Source organism: Prinia subflava, chromosome 5 (genome assembly GCF_021018805.1).
Source record: "Prinia subflava isolate CZ2003 ecotype Zambia chromosome 5, Cam_Psub_1.2, whole genome shotgun sequence".
NCBI lineage: Eukaryota > Metazoa > Chordata > Aves > Passeriformes > Cisticolidae > Prinia > Prinia subflava.
Window position 1 is genome coordinate 14,690,178 of NC_086251.1, and position 21,503 is coordinate 14,711,680.

The window sequence follows — 21,503 nt, forward strand, 5'->3', positions numbered from 1 at the left end:
CCCGAGCAGAGGCCCAGGCACACCCGCAGAGGCACCACACCAATGGCAGCTGGCACTGTCTGTCTCCCAGCAGCAGGGCATTAATAACCATTAACAAAATGCTGTACAGTTCCAGCATGATGTCAGTGGTATTAACCTCTGTCATTCCTGTATCAGCACTCGTGAATGACTGGTTTTCCTTTTTTTTTTTCTTTAAAACTTACCTCTGAAATACTCAATAGCAGTAAAACCAATAGTGATTACTTAAAATAGGTTTTATTTTCCAGATTTGAACATGAACACTCAGTTATTAGTACAGACTATGTTGAATAACAGCTGAATTTCTCATTCATATTTTTTTAACAAGCTTTACAAAAAATAAACCAAAGCAAAGCCTTCATGCCCTGCAGACTTGTGAGCATTTCTGAGAGCTACTAAGGATTTGCCACCTATTAGAGAAAATAGTGGGGAGAGATTTGGGAATTTTCTGGAATGGATCCTTTATGAGCAGATCACTCAGAACTGCAGAGCAAGCCTGCTATTTCTTTCAGGAGTATGAAATATGAGTATCTTTTCTCAGTTCAAACAAGTAACCACAGCAGAAACAATTCCTTTTTAAAGGTATGTTCATAAAGCCTCTACAACCTTACACTATCTAGGTATGCATTGTTCCTCAGCTCAAAACAAAATAAATGCCAGCACTATAAACGGATGAGATAAAGTCTGTAGGAAGAAAGAGTTGGTATCATTTATTGTAGTAATAAAGACAACTGGAATAAGATACAGTTTTCCATGTACTCAACCACATTTATATTTTTAGATCACTAACAAGAACACCCCTGTTGAATTCCCCTTTGATGATTCAGGATCAATATGCCTTAAGATGATTTGAAAGACTGATGGATATTTAAAACTGTCCTTTCCTTTTTACAGATTAAGAAGGACATATTGCCATTGCTCCTATACTTTGCTATTTACTGGCAGACTCCAAGATATGAGGATGCAAATCCAACCCCAGATTAAGTGCAGTTACATCCCCCCTATCTCCACCAATGCTTTAAAATGTCCACTTTATCACACTGAAATCTTTAGTTCTAGAAAATGGGATGGGGCTCCCAGATAAATGTTTGCATGGCAAACTGCTCCTGCCTGTCTCCATGTCTATGCTCATGCCTAAAAGCTATTAATAGGTATGGGGAGTGGATGTGCAAGACCAGGCTGGGAATGCTTTGTACTCCCATGTACTGTATGGACAGTCACACAATGCAGTCGTTTCTCCAACTTGGGTGCAATGTGTGGGGTTTGATTTTGTTTATTCTGTCGGTTTTGGGTTTCTTGGGTTTTGGTGTTTGGATTTTTATTTGGTGTTGTTTCTAAAACAACAACAATAACAACAACAAGTCTTTACCTCTCAAAAAACCCCAAGAAGGTCATGTGATGTAGAGCTTCAATTGAAGATTAAAAAAGGTTATGGAAGATTTGCCACTTTTGGTGCTGCGGGTAGAGCAGCTGGTCCCAGTGGAATAAAGGCAAGGATAAAGCCATCTTCTTCATGAATGACATGGCAACAAGGGAGACTGCCACCAAAAGCAAAGCCTGCTGCAAGGCAGCTCTGTACAAACCATCACCAGGAACATTTCAGGGTGAGGGAGCCGAGAGCATAGCACAGGCACTGCAGTCCTGTGAAGCAGGTGACAGGAAGGGATGCAGTGTTGGCAGTCTCCCAGCCCTGCTGCAGACCTCCTGAGGAAGTGCATGCTTCAGGTTAAATCAGGTCTTAGATACACCCTCCAGTGAACCAGCCAGCAGCACCTCGGTGAGAGGCAAATCCGCGTCCCTGTGGAAACGGCAGAAGAATGATTAATTTAATCCCGTGCTCTTCCTTAGAAAAGATAGTAAGAGACGGTGAGGAGCAAAATTTGTACAAATGCACCAGTTTCTTCCTCCTCCTTTTGCAGAGGAAAGAAGGAGCAGATTCCACATGCCCATCCCTGTCCTTATCACAGCATTTAGCAGAAGGGCTTTTCTGCAGAGCCTGTGCCTTTGAGGCGGCAGCAGGGCAAGAGTTCAGTTTTACGACTCTTGGCCCCAACACAATTTACCATTTACAAACTAATCCTCCTCTGCTGGAGAGCACAAGGCCTGCTAAAGCTCTCATGTCCACTTCTGTGATTCTCCATTGTCCACAGGGACAGGGAGAAGCCGAAGACCTAATCGGTGTGTAATTCAATCGCTGCCCAGGCTGTGTCACAGCACAATGCTCTGCTTGTAGTGCCACGGGCTGAGGCAGCCAGCTACTGTTATGCCCCACAGCAGGTGTGAAGAATGTCACTGGCTCTGACTGTGTGCTGCCCCTCTCTCCAGGTCCATTGCTGACACTCTGTTCACTCGCCACTTAAAGACTGTTTTTCCTACTGGCAGCAAGCTCATTGTTGGCTCTCTGGTGAAAGGGCACTCTCAGTATTTTTGACCCCGAGAGCTCCTGCACAGCATAACATGGGCCTCATATAAAGTAAACCTCTTTGCTCTCCACATCCCCTAAATGTGGAGGCCTGCTAACAAGCTCTTTATTTCCTTAGTCTTAATCCAGCAGCTAGTAAATTATGATCTACCACACCAAACTGTTTCATTCCATTGTTCCTCACCAGACAGGACACTGGACATGGCCACACATCCTTTCCGATGTTTTAAATCCTTGGTACCTAAATACATTTTAATCAGCAAAAGACAGATGCTTCAAAAAATTCCTATCCACGTCTAGGTCATTAAAAACCTCTGGAACCAGATTAAATGCACTGCTACACTTAAATACAGGGCCACTGTGAAAGTGGTATTTGGACTGGTTTTTAGCAAGAATTTACTACTCCACCAAGATTTGAAAAGCTGCACTTTCATTCCAGCTCAAGGAAGATGAGGAAGAGAAGTGCAGAAGAAGGAGGCAGGGCAGCAGCTGCCGCTTGATCAGTTGGTATGGGCATCACCCAGCCATGCTATCAGGCAGAGAAGGAGCACAGAACTATTGCTGGTACATCCACGGGAGCCCGTCAGAGGACATCTCCCCTGGCACAGAGCTACATCACACACCAGTAACAGTTCTGTGTGGTGTTTCTTTCCACTTGTAACAGTGACTTGTCCAAGGGATGTGAGAACAGAATGAGCACAGAAACACCCTACTCCTAACACATCTCTTTCTTTAACAACCTTGAGAATTTCATTCATGTAGAGTTTCTGGTACTATTTTTCCAATTCCTTAGTTTTTGTGTAGAAGCAAACCAAATAGCAGGAATACCTGATGAAGAGCTACACTGGGACAGAAATTGTACAGGCCTGTACAGCTGAAGATTTTCATCCAAAAGAATAAACAGCTAAAGTCAGCTGCGTAACCTGACCAACCCAAGAAACAAATGAACCAAAATGGAAACAATTTCCCTGCCATCACACAGGTAACTTTAAATCAATATACTTGGCTATCTAGACTATTTCTGTTCAATGCTATACATGAGTTACAGTTACCAATCTTACCTAATCCTGTAAAGGGATGAAATACTTTGTCACACTTGCAGATTCTGTGAAGGCAGTGAGCAGATGAAGAAAGATGATCCAGCTTCTTACCACTTGCTACAGAAAAGTTCATAATATTCATTATTCAAAATATGAATTGGACATCTGTATTTACAATGTTTAACAAGTCTTGCTTAGTGTTGAAGCCAAGCTGCTCATTTCACCCATGCTCATCTACTGTCATCATCGACGGCTGATTTCCAAACATGGCCAGACACCAGTTTTCATGGCAGGGGTCATGAGACATTCTTGCCTCCTGAATCAGAATTCAGCAATGCCATGTGCCAAGCCTTAGAAGCATGCAAAGCATTTACAATTGAGCACCTGCGGAAATCCCATTTCCTGACAAAGAGAGGCCTCGGATATTCATGTTTTCTCCTACTCTTAGGCTATGCTGTAATGAAATATGGCCTGAATAATCCTTTTACAGCTGTACAAGGAAGTATCCTTGCTTAGCATTTACCCCTCATGGAGGTTCAGTGCAAACCTGGTTGAGCAATCAGCAAAGATACACAGAATGAAAAGTCTGGCTGATGAGATATGACAAAAACCATGCACAGGACAGGGCACAAAGTGAGCCTATCAGAGAATGTGGAGGGACTCTGGCAGCTTAAATGAATACAGGAAAGAGGATGGGACCCTAAGGAGTCACATTAAACTTGTTGTTAATGCTGACAGTGACATATGCAGACACATCCAGAGAGTGCATGCTCCTGGAAAGGGAGGCCAGTGATGGAAATGACTTTGAACAGCTTGTCCTGTGAGACTCCATGCTCTGCAAGGTACTCCCCACTACCTCTTGCTGTAGGTCTCAGTTGCCCTTACCCCAAGCTGCCCTCATCCCTTTGAAGGCTATGATTCCCTTACTCCACAAAACCTGCATCCTTGTCCTGTCCCTGTCACTCTAATCATGGGTTGCTGCTGCTTCATCTCTGACATGAACTACCTGTGCCTCTTCCTCAAACTCTGACCTCAAACTCCCAACCATCACATCTCCATATACCCCCAGGTCATCCCCACTGCCTCCATTCCCTGGCACTGTTCTCTGTAGCTCCTTCATACCCCAGATTATCTCTGCTTTTGTTTTCCTCCCTCTAGCTGTGTGAGTGTGAAGCCCAAGCTACCACAAGTAGCAAGCCATCAGCCTGTGCACTGTTCTATGCCCAATCTCACTTTTGCTGGGCCACTCACTGGAGCTTTAAACCAGTGACTACAAGCAGCCCTGCTGGTCTTTAGTAGTCCCTCGGCCTCTTTTTGGGAACCATAATCCATCACGGTACTGGGCAGGCTCAGTAGATGCAGAGTGAAAGCCACTGTTCCCTATTCCCATGAGGAAATGCTAGAACAACTTTTATCTGCTGGGTATAAAAACCAGGTCTCCGTGCACACTCCCCTGTTCCTTCCTTGCTGCTGATCAGTCGTTCCTCTGGGCACTCCAGGGGACGTCCCCCCTCCTCCTGGCCATGACAGTGTTCACTCAAACAGCTGCTGGGGCTGGATGAAGCACCTGCTCTGGGCAACAGCAGCTGGAGTTCATTTTGGGTCCAAAGGGCCGAGGCCAAGCAGGCTGACCGCATGTGCACTAATCCAGTATCATCACCAACTCCACCAACAACAGGTGCCCTTTGAAGAGGGAGGGAAAAACTATTTGGGGAGGAACCAGAGCTTTATAAAGGACATTATGGGCCAAGTCCTCAGCTGGTACACGATCAGTTTAAAGCATGTACCCTCTTGAAGTTATATGAGTAATGCTCACATACACAACCAAAAGATTTGGCCCACTCTCAGTGCTGCTCCTCTTCTGATTTTAGTTTTCCTAAGAATTTTTCACCTCCTCTCCTTGCTCTGCATTTATCTTCCATCAAGAAAGTCCCTTGCTTCAGACCAGACAGCTGACAATCACAAGCTACACATCCCAGATTTCACCATCCTCCTGTGCACAGGTAACACAATCTTACCATGTGTCCCTCAGTCCTGCTCGAGTCCTGGGGTCCAGATCATGAGCCTGCAGCAACACGAACAAGGGCAATCCCATTCTGGAACAAATCAAACCAAACCTTGTCAAGGTGCAAAGGTGCATTAAGAGAAGTCTTTAAGCACATAAGGTATCATAAGAATTGTCATGCACAGACTCAAGCCAGTGGTCCCTGCAGGACAGAGCATAATTTCAATGTATGATCCCTACAAATGACATAGGAAAAACAAAAACAAAAAACCCTGTCAGAAACTATTGGCCAAACTGTCTCCAAGGGAAGTTTTATTCTCCCCTCATTTTATTGGAAATTTTTTTGCCATCCAATATATACAAATCTCTTTTTAAAGTCCCTCAGTGTGTTTCTGATAAACACCTGAACTAATGAAAGCCTCTGTGTTATCTTTTTTGAGTCCTGCCATTCTGAGCTCCAGAGGGCAGTTCTGTAAATCTGGTCTCACTCACTGTAGTTACTCTTGTGCTTCTTTCTAGAGAACCTGTAAGCTCTCTGGAGCCTGAGAATGGAGCTTCATTCACAGAGACAGCACTGCAGAGCACGGCCAAAAGCACTCTGCTCACACCGCCCAAGTAAAAGCAGGATTTCCAAATTCCTTTTGATGCACTATCAGAGGAAAACAGGACCTTGTGCAAATTGCTCATGTGAACCAGTCACAGCCTTCATAACTTTGTATTCTGAAATTTATTTTCCTGAACTATGCATCTTTTAATTCTTGACTTTCCAAGATTCAGATTTAAGCCACTTTTCCCTCAGGACCATGTCTCAGCTGGGTTATATTACAAAGAGAAGCACAGTGATGAGAGACACTTGGATGAACAGAGCTGGTAGTGAAAACAGCACGGGCAGAAAAAACAGTCTGCAATCTGTAACAGTTCCTGACATGTCACCCACAAGTACAGACAAGTGTAACCTGCACTGCATTGGCTTGAACATTTAAAGAAGTCTCCAAGAATTTCCCTTGACAAACACCACAGTACAGGTAAGACAATTCCTCACCCAGGACGGGACAGACACTAAACCACAGGGGAACCTGCAGTGCTGGAAATGTATTCTCAGCTGCTGCAGACTCACACACTCCCCCTTTGTGGCTTTGACACAGTTCCAAAGTTGGAAAACACCAGAGCATGTACAAATGTATGCAGAAGACAACCTGTGCAGCAGCTTTGTCCACATACATGCCTGAGGGAACCACTTTGCACCCTTACACTGAGCAGTGGGGATACCTACACATTCCTGCCCTTCCCAGCCGAAGCAATAAAACACTGCAACATCTGACAGCACAGAGCTCTCCCTATCCCTCGGAATCCTCGCTGCTGCTCGCTGTCACTGGGCACATTTCACGCAGGCCAGCTGCACAGGATTTATTCAACCACTTCTGGAGTATCAAAGCTAACTTTTTTTTTTTTGTCTTTGCCCCAGGCAGGCACTTGGTATGCAGGATTTAAATCAGAGAACAAAATGTTCTGTGAAATTTGTAAATACTCAGCCCAGTAAATTCTAAATTCTAAAAAAAAAAAAAAATAGAGATAGCAACTGGAGTGGTTTAAAAATCAAAAAGGAAAGAATTTCACTGCATCACTGTGTCCTAAAGATCTGAATAAATAACTTCCCAAGATTAATGGTGCTGACTGCTTTAAGTGATAGGAGCCAAACATACTCTGAGTTCTACCTTACAATCCCAGAGAAATCAGGAGAATGCTAAATTCAACAAGTGCTGTACATAAAGACACTGAAATTGAAAAAACAGATTGTTTGATCCATGCAAATTGGCAGAGAAGACTTTCCCTGGGACATGCTGCCACAAACTTACTACAACCTAACACCTCTCGTAGTAAGATTTTTAAAATGTTTTTAAAGCCATTAATATGGAATTAGGCAGAATATGATAGGGAAAGAGATAACCCAGGGAATCACAACACTTAGACAATAAGGATGCTCTAAAAGAGGTGTTTTGACCAGAAAGCAGCAATAAAGGGTCATCAATGACTGGAACTAGAAGAGGCATGACTTCATTGGAATTTAGCATTGCCTTTAAGGTCCATGATGTTTGAGTGAAATTATCCATTTCTGCTTTGTCCGATTCACCACCATGGGCTCCATCTTAATACAAAATTTAAAACAAACATTTAGCCGATGAATGTTCACATTAAAATTTCAAATCTCTTTTTACTCAAGCAGTTTCACCTAGACTTTGAAAATTTTTACAAAAATTATGGTTCCTTATTTTTTGGTCACTACAAAAGCCAAAACATTTAGAATAATTTCCTCTTCACCTGCAAACACTTCACACTCCTCTTACCACAACTGTGGCTTTAATTTCTTCTCTCTCAAGCCAAGTAACAAATGGTATCAGTCAGACCAGTTAATTCCCAGGAGTCCCTGTGCTTCAGAATAAGGTGCTCCTGGTACTAGCAGGAACTCTATGAACACTGATTATCAGTAGCATACAGCAGCAAGACAATAAATGGTTTCTGGATCTTCATTCCTTGCCCACAGTTTATTTCTGCTAGCCCAGATATTCTGAGTATGTACAAAGTGCACCTGCTTATGCAGAGCTCAGAGAGGTCTGATGTCCCCTCAAGGGCCACCTGGAGCACTGGAGTGCACCTCCTGAGGTTTACACTGCCTGGAAGGCAGTACCTGGTCTGATTTCAGATGCCACAGGCTGCACACACACAAAAAAGAGCTCTGCCTTTTTCAATATATCAAGTCTTATTTTCTCATTTATCCAAGAGTAAGTAGAGATTCTCACCCACAGCTGTGGAAAGGAAGGCAGAATAGAAAGACAAGTACACAAAGTATACAAATTATGACAGACTTTAGGCAGTTTGGCATTGCATAACTCCCTTATGCAACACATGGCCTCAGGCAAGCCTCATGTTTTCAGAAATTCCACAGAATCCTCTTAAATATGCTCCAGTGCTGAGGCCCTGTGCCTTCCACCTGCAATTTCGGACTGGACTTATGATATACCACAGAGAGATTACATGGACCAGCCTTACATGTGCTGGCCTATGCTTTTTTAGATGTGACCTGAAATAAAAATTACAAAATCTCAGAGGCAGATGAACCCTGCCAATTTATAGACACTTACTCCTAAGCACGGCCTCTTTAGAAAAATCAAAGGCTGCTGGCTGCTACTATCAGCCAGTGGCACTTGAAATGAATAGTCCACTTACAACTCAAGTGTATTTACAAGAGCAGAAACGGAGATGGAAGGGCCAGTGCTGCCGGCCAGGCTGGAGCTCACTTAGCCAGGCTGCCAGCCCTCTGCAGCCACCAGGCTGGAACACAGACTGCCCCTGGGCTCCAGCTCTCCCTGCTGCCTCTGCCCAGTCCCAGCCATGGCCTTCCCCAGTGCTGCCAGAGCCTGGGCTCCTACAGACACAGGTGAGCTGGCAAACGGAGTCAGGACATGTAATGATGCTGTAAATACAAGGAGAAAAGACAACGGTGAACAACTCAGTGTATGTGACTTGTCAGCATTTAAAATTGCAGAGAGAGTGCTAAGTGCTTAAGAGACAGTAGTGACATACAGCTTCTAGACATGAGCTAAAGAGTGGCCACAGCCCAGGTTGCCTGCAGCCCCACACATGCAGGCAGTCACACAAACACGGCCATGTGCAGCTGCACTGGAGGCGCTGTGGGCAAGATGAAGGTGGCAAACGCAAACCAGGCTGGGGCACAACAGTCACAGCAAGAGTCTGTCAGTGCACTTGAGATGCACTCACATCATCTGGGCTTGACTGCTGAGGCACACACAGACCCCAAACCTCCTGTTAGCACGGCATTTTCCCCAGGGTCCAGAGAGGGGAGAGTGGAGCAAAGGGAGAGGACAAGTCTGCCTGAGCACAGTGGTTGGCAGGAGTGGGAAAGAGCCCCCAGGGAGAGAGAGAAGAAGGCGGGGGGACCTGGGGACCAGCAGGAGGGTGAGGGTTGGTGGTACACAGACAGGATGTGCCCTGAGCCCCCTGAGCCCCAGAGCAGCTCCTGACTGAGAAGCAGTGGAGGCTGTCTGTCTCCAAACTCCTGCAAGGGCCCCATGGTAGGAGCAAGCATTAATTACAGATAATCTAATTTAAATACTGCAGAGAAGAAAATAGCACAGATTAGAAAACCCTTCTATACATATTCTGTGACACAAGGTTAAAGATAAGATTTGCTTGCATTTCAGAAACTCTTACAAGCCTGTCTCCTATGTTAGCTTTAGACACGGCAGATATGCCTGTGGGCTATCAGCACATTCTCTTTGAAGGACAGATTTCAATCAGTGAAGTTTCAAAGAATTCTATATATATCACAATATTTTATGTTATCCAGCATTTGGGAAGTTCCTTAAGGAAGAACTTCATTGCAAAAGAAGAGAGGCAATGAGCCAACACCTCAGTATCTGTGCCATGCAGACTTATGCTGAGGGAGCCTATGGAAAAAAGTGCCAGAGATAAAAGTTACAACAGAAGCGAAAAGTGTTGCAACTTTATCAAGCTACTGAAGCAACGTGGGAAAACTCAATGGTGGCAAAAAAGACATGGCTGTTTCCAGTGATGGGAACATCCTCAAATATCTCATCTGGCTTCAAATACTGCAGTAATGGATATTTGGCAAACACAAAAATCTCAATGACAGGACAAAAGGAAAGCAAATGAAAACTAACTTTGGTGAGTGCCAAAAAAGGCATTTAAAAATTGCTGCCAACATTAAAAGTTAATCCAAGTATTTTTCAAACAGGATTTCATTATGATACCTCATTTCATTAAACTGAATATATGCAAAGTACATGCAGATTTGGCACACTATAGTAACTTTCAGGACTTATAAACCCAAAATTCAGACTTATGTCGCTCTGTTTAACAGCAACAAGACTGACTGCAAAGGGACCAGGCTTTATTTTTGAGCAATCTTTCTCTTGTATCACTAAACATGCTGATTTCAGAGGACTACAGCACACTGGCATTTTCCTTTTGGTCAGTGACAAAGAGACAAAAAAGATTTTCCAGAATGTCCATGTCGCAGCCTGGTCACAACACTGTTGCCTCCCCAGGGCCATCTCATGTTTTGCTGATGACCACTCCTACTGAAAGTCAGTTAAAATAGGTTATTTTGCTATGCTTGCTCAAGTAGTAATATCCCAAATGTCAGGCTTCTTTTTTCACTTTATGAGTTATACAGTGCAAAAAGGCAACAAAACAACTCAGAAGTCTTGCTGGCTTTTTCCTCCATGGATAAAGGAAGTAAAAAAAAAAGTGGGACTGGATAAAATAGTGAGATGAAGCACCTGTTGAGACCAGAAATAAGAAAAATGGGTTAAGGGACTTCAAGTCCAGTAAAAGCAATCATGAATTCACAGGTGTTCATATGAATCATTCCTAATTTCCTGCCAGAGAGGAATTTGGTTTCACTTAATTACAAAACAAAATGATGAATGAAGAAGGCCAATTCACAAGCATATATAGCGTACATTTATTTGTTTATTACTTTTTCCTCACACAGCCCTCTGTTTTCACCATAGCTATTGATGGGCACTGAATGAGAGAAAAGCCCAGCAGCATTAGATTGACTATTTTCAAAGCACATGAAAAACCCATCATAGCTAGAAAGAAGGAAACAGATGGTAGCTGGAGAGAAGCAACAGCCACAACTCCTACTACCTGTGGTGAAAGAATAAACAATACCAACTCCAGATCACAAAGTGCAGCCTAAAGAATCTAGCTTTAAATGAGAGAAGCGGGGTAGAAAACGGCTGGATACAACTGAATGTTTGCAATGTAGGCTCAGGAGAAAGAATATTTTGATAGCATTGCTAAAGCCCACTGACACAAACTCTGCCACTCTCTACTGCAATCTGCCAAAGAAAAAAATTAGGAAAAGGAGCAGGGAGGAGTAGAGAAGGTATGGGTTTGTGTACAGGAGAGCCTATTTTGATGGAATTTAAATTGTAGTTCTGTATACCACATTGTGGTGGTTTGGCTTCCCACTCTGCCATACATTTGCAACACACTTTAAAATGTGTTGTACCAAAATCATGCCAAATCACAAAAATGAAAAGATACCTTTCATCAAGGCATGTGCCTGTAACCAACCCTTTGATGATCCTTGTAGGTCCCTACCAACTTAGAATATTCTGTGATTCTGTGCTGAAAAGTTGTGACTAAGAAACTGAACAAAGTGCTTGCTCACTGGAAAGCTGCATTTCTTGAGGCCACAAGCTTTTGGAGCAGATGATACCTTCTCCAGCCCAGATACAAAGAGCATGTGATAGCACCTCATGGTATGCAGCAAGAATCCCTGTATTACTTTGTCATGGGGTTTTTCCATAATACAATTGGTAACAATGCAAATGGTGTGTACTTCCTTTAGTTCTATGAAGAACAAAGCAAAATAAATTGAATGGTGTTCTCATGAAAGGAACATAAGGAGTACAAAGAATTTTAGAGTCAGTTTTCAGATCAGCTCCATGCATCACAGATGGCCTTAAGAACTGCCCTTGTCTCTCAGCTATCCACCACTGAAATGGGATAACTTAATATTGTTTTCCAAGGCTCCAAAGTCCACTAATGCAGAGACAAACCTCCATGAGCTGATATGCTCAGATATTAACATAAGAAATGCCCAATTAACAAAATACAACTACAAATGTTTCCATGGGGACACTGGCCAACTTGCTTTCTATTGCTATTTCACACTTCAAGTTATTCAGACTGGCCAAAGAAAGGAAGTCATCAAGTATTTATTTTGGTTGGGATGTCAATGCATGCACACACAGAGGCACCACACTTGCTCCTTTTCTCCTCTGAGGGAATGAAGGGATAATTCTGGAATAATAGAACACTAGCAACTACTTTACAGGCCAAAACAAGGACACTTGGAATGGAAGGAGATAAAAGCTACTTGACAGAGGTACATCCTTCCAGCAAAAGTCCCTAGTGCTAGAGTGAAGAACAGGGGGCTTACTGAGAACTTCAGAATAAGGTCACACATTGTTCTAGTGTCTTGTCAATATATTGACATTTAATGACCTTGGATACTTACTTTAGCCTTGCAAATATTAGTCATACTTTACTCACATAAAATTTTACCCAAATGCTTAAGTGCTGTTTGACTTTTTAAAATGAAACTTCTAATTTAACAACAGGAAGAATCTGAACTAAAAAATGGATAATTGCATCAAAGAGGACTGAATAGCATATGAGGTGGAGGCACTGAACAAGAATTATTTAAGTTTCTCATGAGCAATGTTCTCACATCTCTACATGACTACTCTCAGATGCATGCTGGGCTCTAGGCAGTCAGATCCAATAACAATTAAAACAGGCAATGGAAAACAATTCTGCCCTTAGCATCCTGGGTTGGTGGGGGAGTGATCTGCTAGAAAAATATTCCATAAAACAGCGCATAACATTGAGCTTACTAAACAAAGTCACTGAACAGAAAATTATTGATTTCGAAGGGTGTTGAGATTACTCATATTTCTGCTCCACTGGTCTGAATTTATTAAAGGTACAGAAATGCTCAAGAAAAGCCAAGCTCCATCCATGTGGTAAAAAACAGTTGAAAAAATCAGTCACGTGTATTTTGAAGTTACTGTACAAGCTGGGGATTATTGGTTACTAAAATACTGAAGATAGTTTAAGAAGCATAGGTAGGACTAATTCAGCAGAGATAATTTTAGCATTAAATCAAAAAACCTAAAGAATTTACACAGGACATAAACACACACTGCTGAATTCCCAGGACTTTTCAGAGCTCACTCCCTTCCCAGGATTGCCTCTGCCAGCATGTTCTCACCAGCCACTGCAGCCTCGGCCCAGCCTGGCCACACTCTCACATGCTGCTGATGGAACTGGAGGTACTGAATGTGACTGCCTGGAAAAAGGGCTCAGCTCTTACATTACAAGAGTTTTATCCATGCTGTCCCATAAAGACAATGTATTAGAGACAGGAAGCAAAGAAGATCCAACAGGTTACATTGGCCCTGCACAGCTCTGATGTCAAAGAGAATGAGAAGCAGCAGCTGGGACTATGCCAAGAACCAAACTGAGGGAGCTACAGCATCCTCACTTGCCACTGCCCTGACCATGTGTGTGCAACACAGCACAGCCTCTGTCCCTTGCACACGTGTGTGCAACACAGCACAGCCTCTGTCCCTTGCACACGTGTGTGCAACACAGCACAGCTCCTGTCCCTTGGACACGTGTGTGCAACACAGCACAGCTCCTGTCCCTTGGACACGTGTGTGCAACACAGCACAGCTCCTGTCCCTTGGACACGTGTGTGCAACACAGCACAGCTCCTGTCCCTTGGACACGTGTGTGCAACACAGCACAGCTCCTGTCCCTTGGACACGTGTGTGCAACACAGCACAGCTCCTGTCCCTTGCACATGCTCTGCACCAGAGCACACAGAACCGCATCCTGAGCTGTTGGCTTGTAGCCTGCCTAGGAGAGGCAAGCAACAAGTATATGCACTTTCTAAGTTCTTCTGCTTCTGGTTGTCGTCCCTGCTTCCCTCTATTACCTTGCTTAAATAGGAAATACTTTCACTTCAGCTGTGTTGCTCTGTTTGGAAAGGAAATTAAGGCATGACAAACGCACAAGTTTATATTTTTCTATTATGAGTATAGGACCATCTTAGGATACCCCAAACCTGTGACACATGTACACATGTGTAATCATGAACCACTGGAGAGAAAGTACATACTGGAATGTTTTATTGAGAACACTCACTGCAGAATCCTTTTCCCCAAGTCAAGATTCAGTGTTTTATAACCACTTCTTCAGCACAAGTGTGCGGCACGACTTCCAGTGGAGCCCAAGCTAACACATCTACTTGTTACTGTAAATCCTTTATGTAACTCTTCACTGTTTCGGATGTTTGCGGGCCCCGTACCGCGCCGTTCTCGGGCATGGCCGGAGCCGGCCGCGCTCCGCCGCGCCTGCCCGGGCCCACGCACGCCATGTCGGCCCCCGCCGGCCCCCCCGCGCCCGCACGCACATCCTCCTCCTCCTCCTCCTCCTCCTCGCCGCTCGGAGGGCGGGCGGCAGCGCGCAAGGTGTGTCCCAGGTGCCCGGCTATATCAGGCGGCGCGGCGGCGGCGCGGCGGGCCCATGGCGGCGCCGGCCATGGCCGAGCCGCGCTCCAAGCGGCCCCGGGGGACGCTGCCCGCCTGCCCCGCGCACCGCCCGCTGCCCGGCAGCCGCGTCCGCCACGGCTTCCCGCCCGCCGTGGAGGAGGCGCTCTGCGGCGTCACCGGCGCCCAGCTGGAGCTGCACTACTGCCTGCAGGCGCTGGTAAGGCGGCGGGGCGCGGGAGGGCACGGCGGGTGACCCCATCGCCCTGCGCTGCGGAGAGCAGGTGCCGGAGCTCGGCTGAGGAGGGTTTAGGGTCGGGCCGGGACGGCACAGCGGTGCCTGTGTCCTGCCCAGGGGCTTTGGAGGCTCTCCGGGCTCCCCGACCCGCCAAAGGCGCGCCGCGGCCGCTGTGCCCGCACGGCCACGAAAGGAACGAGGAAGGTCCGTGAAACGCGGGCTGCGGAACGAGCGCTCGTGTGCTTTGGGTGATTCACAGAGGCGCTTTTGCCTGCGGAAAAGCGACAGGAACAGGGAATGCTAAGAGCTCTGGAGTATAACGCTTGAGTGGGTTTTCCCTCAAACTTTGTTGAATAATTGCATGTGGTTAACTATAGTCTGTGAACGTTGCGGATGGCTTAGGGTTTCTTGCTCCACAGGCATGAACTTTGGACATGAAATTATAAAAGGTATCACTGATACCATGTCAAATTCATGTCAGAATTGCATCTGGCTACATATCAAGTGTTAAGGCAAACATATAACTTAACAGAGACTTTAAAATTAAAAAATCAAAATTATCAATGTCATACCTTCTGATGCCAACCATCCACTGGGAAGCAACACAAACTATATCCAGTATATCCCCACGATCCTTCAGTTGAGTTTGGTGTCAAGTGTAAGTTCAATGAAAATTTAAGTATGCAGTAAAACCTGTTAAGCCTGTGGAAGAAAAAAATTGCAGCGATCAACAGCTGGATGGGATGGAGAAAACTCAGAAATTGACTGTGGATAAATCAAACCTAGAAATGTGAGCATCCTAAATAGTGAATGATTGACATAAAAGATTTACCTTAAGAGTTAACTTGACAGATGCGTTAACTTGAGCTCCACTTGAAGTTGTGCTGCACACTTGCACAGAGGAAGTGGTTATAAAACAGTCTTGGCTATGCTGTCAACAGAAACAGGAATGAGTGACTTGAGGAAAAGGATTCTGCAAATAAAGCAATGAATGTTCTTAATAAAACATTCCAGTATGTGCTTTCTCTTCAACGGTTTATGGTCGTGTGTTTGTATGTGTGTCACAGGTTTAGGTTATCCCAAGATGGCCCTAAACATGTAAGAGAAAAACATAAATTTTTGTTTTGTGTTTAACATGTCTTAATTTTCTTTCTGAACAGAGTAATATAGGTGAAATGAAAGTATTTCCTATTTAAGCAAGGTAATAGAGGGAAGCAGGGACGACAACCAGAAGCAGAAGAACTTAGGAAGTGCACAAACTTGTTGCTTGCCCCTCCTAGGCAGGCTAAAGCCAACAGCTCAGGATGCAGTTCTGTGTACTCTGGTGCAGAGCATGTCCAAGGGACAGGAGCTGTGCTGTGTTGCACACATGTGCAAGGGACAGGAGCTGTGCTGTGTTGCACACACGTATCCAAGGGACAGAGGCTGTGCTGTGTTGCACACACATGTGCAAGGGACAGAGGCTGTGCTGTGTTGCACACACGTATCCAAGGGACAGAGGCTGTGCTGTGTTGCACACACGTGTCCAAGGGACAGGAGCTGTGCTGTGTTGCACACACGTGTGCGAGGGACAGAAGCTGTGCTGTGTTGCACACACGTGTGCAAGGGACAGAGGCTGTGCTGTGTTGCACACACATGGTCAGGGCAGTGGCAGGTGAGGATGCTGTAGCTCCCTCAGTTTGGTTCTTGGCATAGTCCCAGCTGCTGCTTCTCATTCTCTTTGACATCAGAGCTGTGCAGAGCCAATGCTCAAACCAGTGTAACCTGCTGGCTCTCCTTTGCTACCTGCCTGTAATACTTTGCTTTATGAGACAGCCATACCATGGACAAAATATTCTAAATATAAGAGATATTAGATCTGTTAGCATATGGCATAGGTTAAATATGGCAGTGGTTTCAGTTGTTACTTTCCCATACAGAACAGAACAAGGCCTGCAGAGGATTTAGGATTGTAATACTTCTGAAATTACAGAATGCCCTGGGTTGGAAAGGACCTTAAAGATCATCAGGTTCCAAAACCCCTGCCATGTGCAGGGACACCTTTCCCAAGACCAGGTTGCTCAGAGCCAGCTTGGCTTTGAACGCTTCCAGAATGGGGCATCCACAGCTTCTCTGGGCAACCTGTTCTGGTGTCTCACCATCCTCATAGTAAAGAGTTTTTTCTAAATACCCAATCCAAACCTGCTCTTTCAGTTCGAAGCATTCCCCCTTGTCCTGTCACTGCATGCCCTTGTAAAAACTCCCTCTTCATCTTTCTTGTAGGCTCCCTTCAGGTGCTGTAAGGACACAATTAGGTCACCAGAGCCTTCTCTTTTCCAGGCTGAACAAACCAAATTCTCTCAGCCTTTTCTCACCGGAGAGGTGCTCCATCCCTCTGATCAACTTTGTGTCCCTCCTCTGGCCTCACTCCAACAGATTTATGTTCTTCCTGACATGCCTTCCCAGGCATGGGCTACATCTAATATTGAAGATGTATAGTTCAGTAGCAGTATCCATTATTTTGGAATAATAAATAATATTATAATATGGATATAAATAATATCCATAATAAAGCTGATAAACAGGTGCAAGTTGTGCTTGTTCTCTTTTTGGTATTTTCCTCATCTCTCTCATACCTTTGAAAGCTAACTTTTGAATGGAATGCAGGCCTGCAGGGATAAATTTTATGTTCCCTATCCTAGGAGTATGTTTAAAAAACAAAACAAAAATCCTTCACAAAACACAATTACAAAACACACACATGCTAAACACTCATAAATAAAATATTCTGAAGATCTTAACTGCTACTGCAAGAATAACATCAGTTCTACAGTTGCCTGACCAATATTAAAGGATAGGAGTTCTAGTAGAAGTATAGATTTTTCATTTCATACTCTTAACTACTCACTTCATTTATTGTAGAAATAGGATCAAAGTCTGCAAAGTGATGGTGCTTTGTGAACAAAACACCTTTCATTGGAAGGGTCTCCCAAGTTCTGTTAAAGCCATGTTCTGCTGCAGGGGAATCCCCACTCTAGGAAATCTTAACACTCCTGTTTTGTGTGCTTAGGGTGAATATTTTGATCAGTCACATGTGGCTCTACCAAATATTTCGAAGTTCTTCCTGCATCAAGCTCTGGAAGAGAGAAAAGCTGCAGAGGCGTTGATGAAGTATCAGCAAGAAAGAGGAGGCCATTACTGCTCTAAAACCATCCAGGTGCGTAGTAGTCAACAAGTTCTCAAGCAGCTGTGATCCGTTTAACTTACTGAATTATATTGTTGGTACTTCAGATCTCTGCATTCACCCACTATTAGATTTCCAGATATATCTGGCCTATACGGTTTTGTGCACGGTTTTGTTCTTGATTGTGGTGCCTAGAAACTGTCAGACATACAGTCCTAACTCTGTGGGGTTGCTTTGCAGCCCAAAAGAATCTGGACAGTGTTCCCCTTTTCTTTTACTCTGCTGGACACTGCTGTTTCCAGTACATGCTGTAATGGATTATGACTCCTTAAATTGTGCTGAAGCAGCCAACTTGTCACCTTCACCTGAACCTAAGTGGAAGCTTAGACATGATTAGCACCTAAGAAGAGTGGTAAGGAAGGAGAACCATCCAGCTTGGGGCAGTAGTTGGTTTCCTAAAGTACAGCTCATGACAGAATTTAAACTAAGATCTAACTTGGGCTTGCACAGGTACAAGGAACAATTCAAAAGTTTTCAGGAAAAAAAATAACCCACCTCATTTGTTTAAGACCAAGGGGCTGATTCTCCTCTACCAAAGCAGTTAATACAGAATGCTCCTCTTTGGTCCATCACAGCAGCTGTTAAGCTGCAGAAAGTAAAAAGGCTATTGTAAAAGTTTTTCATAATACTAAGTTTACATCAAGGAGGAGCTCTGGAGTTCCAGTACTTAAAGGGGACCTGCAGGAAAGAGAAAGAGGGACTCTTTGTCGGGAAATGCTGTGTTAGGATGAGGGATAACGATTCTTAACTGAAAGAGGGGAGATTTAGGCTAGATATTAGGAAGTCCCTCTTTACTGTGAGGGTGGTAAGACACTAGAAAAAACTCCCCAGAGTAGTGGAGGATGCCCCTACATTCCTGGGAGTGCTCAAGGCCAGGTTGGATGGACCTTTGAGCAGCCTGGTCTAGTGGAATATGGCAGAGGGTTGGGACAAGATGATTTTAAGGTCCCTTCCAACCCCAACCATTCTATGATTGGGTTGCCTGGTGTAAGAACCCTTTTCAAGCATAGCTGCTGCTATGTAAAACTGTTCCTTGAAGAAGTGCTTGGGTTCTGCTACTTGTGTTTACAGCCTGCAAAAAACAACAGATGCTCCAAACTAGAAGCAGTTGTTGCAACATCCTAGTACAACTTTGTTTAGAGTACCAGGTTAAGCTGCAGGAATCCATTGATGAATACAGATACATGAGCTGTTCTTTTGACTAAATACAATTCTGTTTTTGTTTTCAGAAACCAAACTGTGATTATGCAGTCGGTCTAATGAAAGCCCTGGAACTAGCAATGGTACAATGGAAAACTATGCTACGATATTTTGAAGAGCTTTATGCCCTGAGTGTTGAAAATGCAGACCCTCATAGCGCAAGCACTATCAAGAAACAATTCATTGGGCCCAAAATCCAGAAGATCAAGCTGATGGGAGATCTGCTGACCAACGCTCGCAGGCTTGACTGTTCCCAGGACGGCAGAAATAGTCTTGGGGATTACTTCATGGACCGGCTGCAGAAAGAGTTCAGGATCAGCATAGAGCCAGAGTCTAGTGACCACTGCAGCCCCTGCCCACCTCTCCAGCAGTGCACAGGAGCTGCAGAAGGTCTGAAGAGACCCCAGAGAGAATGCTCCCAGCACAGAAATGGCATAGGGCCAATATATGCAACCATACACTGCACAACGATGGTGCCACAGTTTAATGATGGCACAGGAGCAAAGCTGAAGCAGGGCAGGGAGGGCCTTTAATGCTGAGGCTGCTGCAGCTACAGGGCAGCTCCTCAGGCAAACCTGTCCCAAGGGTGAAGCTGGGACCAGAACTCAGGAGGCACGATGCTCTATCACTCCTCCTGCTTTACACCCCATCCCTCATCTTCTGCTGAGTCACAGCTCAAAATCTAGCCCATAACACTACTTGCTTTAAATGATAGCAAGGTTGCCAGCTAGATTGTCACATTTATCTATGCAATTCTTCCTAAAAGCAAAAAGTTCTTAAGCTTCTTCCCTCTCTTAAATGATTAACAGGATTAGTTAGTGCAAATTAATTTTAAGAATATATATACTTTTTATTAAAACAAATAGAAAAGAAACCACTGCACCTTTAGTGCAAGGAAACTTTTACATGGCAGAAAATTGAAATATTTTGTTTTATATTACTGAATATTTTATATTACTATTCAGTATTTTAAATTACTAACAGGTATAATAACATAATGAACTTTTTAAAAAGACTTGTTCAAAACCAAAGGTTTTTGCCTTATTTCTATCATAGCCATTTAAATAAGTAGTCTAATGCATTTACTGATCAGCTATTTCTAATGGTATACTTCTTCAGGATGAAAGATGCAAACATTTCCTCAACAGTGGGAATAAGAAAATGTGCTGATTTCTCTATAGTTATTGCCTGTTTGGCTTTTCTCATCCTCAGAAAGGAGATGAGAGAGAAATTAGGAGTTCTCATTAGATGAGAACTTTAGACATTCTAGGGCATATTTTTCAAGTGTCACTGAAGAGAGTAGCTCTAGGACTTTGTCCAGACTTAATGTAGGATGATTGCTTTAATTATGATACAGAGCTCTATCTAAGCTAGCTCACTAAAGGAATTACTGTGGCACTCTTGCTATTTCTTATATTCCCTGTTTGGTCCAAGTAGGGGCACGAGATCCTAGTGAAAAAACAGCAGACGTAACTAGAATTGCATCACAGAGAGCAGCTACTCATTAGTTTTGCCTTTAAACCAGGGCAGTGTTAGGCAGCTTGGTTCAAGTGCAGAGCTGTCCAAATTCCTCTCATTAGTCTCCCACCAGAGTGCCTCATTCTGTACCCTGGCTCCCAAGGTCACCTAAGAAGAGCAACTGGCTAGATCAGCTGCCTGCAGTTAGGGATGTTTTTTGTCATTATATACATCTTTTATGCAGTTGGGGCTTGATTCATTGGAAGATTGCCTTACACTTTTGTGTAATACTTTAGCTGATATTGCTGTTTTGCTTAAAAATAAATTCAGTTCCATGTCTGCATCTCCAGTGTATTCCTCAGTTCACCACCCTGGCATTCTTCTCCAAGAGATTTTGCATATGTATACAAAACTGCGCCACTATTGTTCTACATCTAAGGAAGTTGTGCACAATGGAAGAGTAGAACAGAGTGAAAATAAATGCCAGAAAACTGCATTACTATAAAAGCACTGCACAGTGAAACCTTTTTAGTAAACTCTGACACAACTGCAGTTAAGTAGCAATTTCTGCAAAGCCCCCCTTCTGTTGGTGGGCTGTTGTTGTAACATGGGACAGAAAATTCCAATGCAGATGCTTTCCCAATCTTTTCTGTGAATGTGGTTCAACTTTGGGGTGGGGATGGGGAACACAACCACTTTAAAACAACCTCTATATTCATCTATAAAAATACTGCTATATGCCACAGGAAGGGCTCAAAGCCCTTTTAGAATCATGCTAGATTTGCC

At 44.0% G+C, this 21,503-nt stretch overlaps 1 protein-coding gene and 1 long non-coding RNA gene across 2 annotated transcripts; one reads left to right on the forward strand and one right to left on the reverse strand.

Annotated features, from left to right (window-relative positions):
• Nucleotides 1-358: 358 nt before the first annotated feature.
• On the reverse strand, nt 359-17,879 carry LOC134551035 (uncharacterized). Its single transcript, XR_010080503.1, has 4 exons — nt 15,409-17,879; nt 5,499-5,576; nt 3,502-3,597; nt 359-1,816 (listed from the first exon to the last, which is right to left on the reverse strand). It is a non-coding gene; the product is annotated as an uncharacterized LOC134551035 (long non-coding RNA).
• Nucleotides 14,541-21,062, forward strand: LOC134551034 (ferritin light chain-like). Its single transcript, XM_063398103.1, has 3 exons — nt 14,541-14,818; nt 17,886-18,032; nt 19,289-21,062. Exons 1-3 carry the CDS (start codon nt 14,636-14,638, stop codon nt 19,790-19,792), a joined length of 834 nt encoding a protein of 277 aa, XP_063254173.1. The 5' UTR covers nt 14,541-14,635; the 3' UTR covers nt 19,793-21,062.
• Nucleotides 21,063-21,503: the final 441 nt, after the last annotated feature.

Excerpts from the sequence above, each read along its gene's own strand:
- LOC134551034 (XM_063398103.1), top strand. The coding sequence starts at position 14,636 with ATGGCGGCGCCGGCCATGGCCGAGCCGCGCTCCAAGCGGCCCCGGGGG. Across the intron at positions 14,819-17,885 it reads ACTACTGCCTGCAGGCGCTG|GGTGAATATTTTGATCAGTC; the intron begins GTAAGGCGGCGG and ends TTGTGTGCTTAG. Across the intron at positions 18,033-19,288 it reads ACTGCTCTAAAACCATCCAG|AAACCAAACTGTGATTATGC; the intron begins GTGCGTAGTAGT and ends TTTTGTTTTCAG.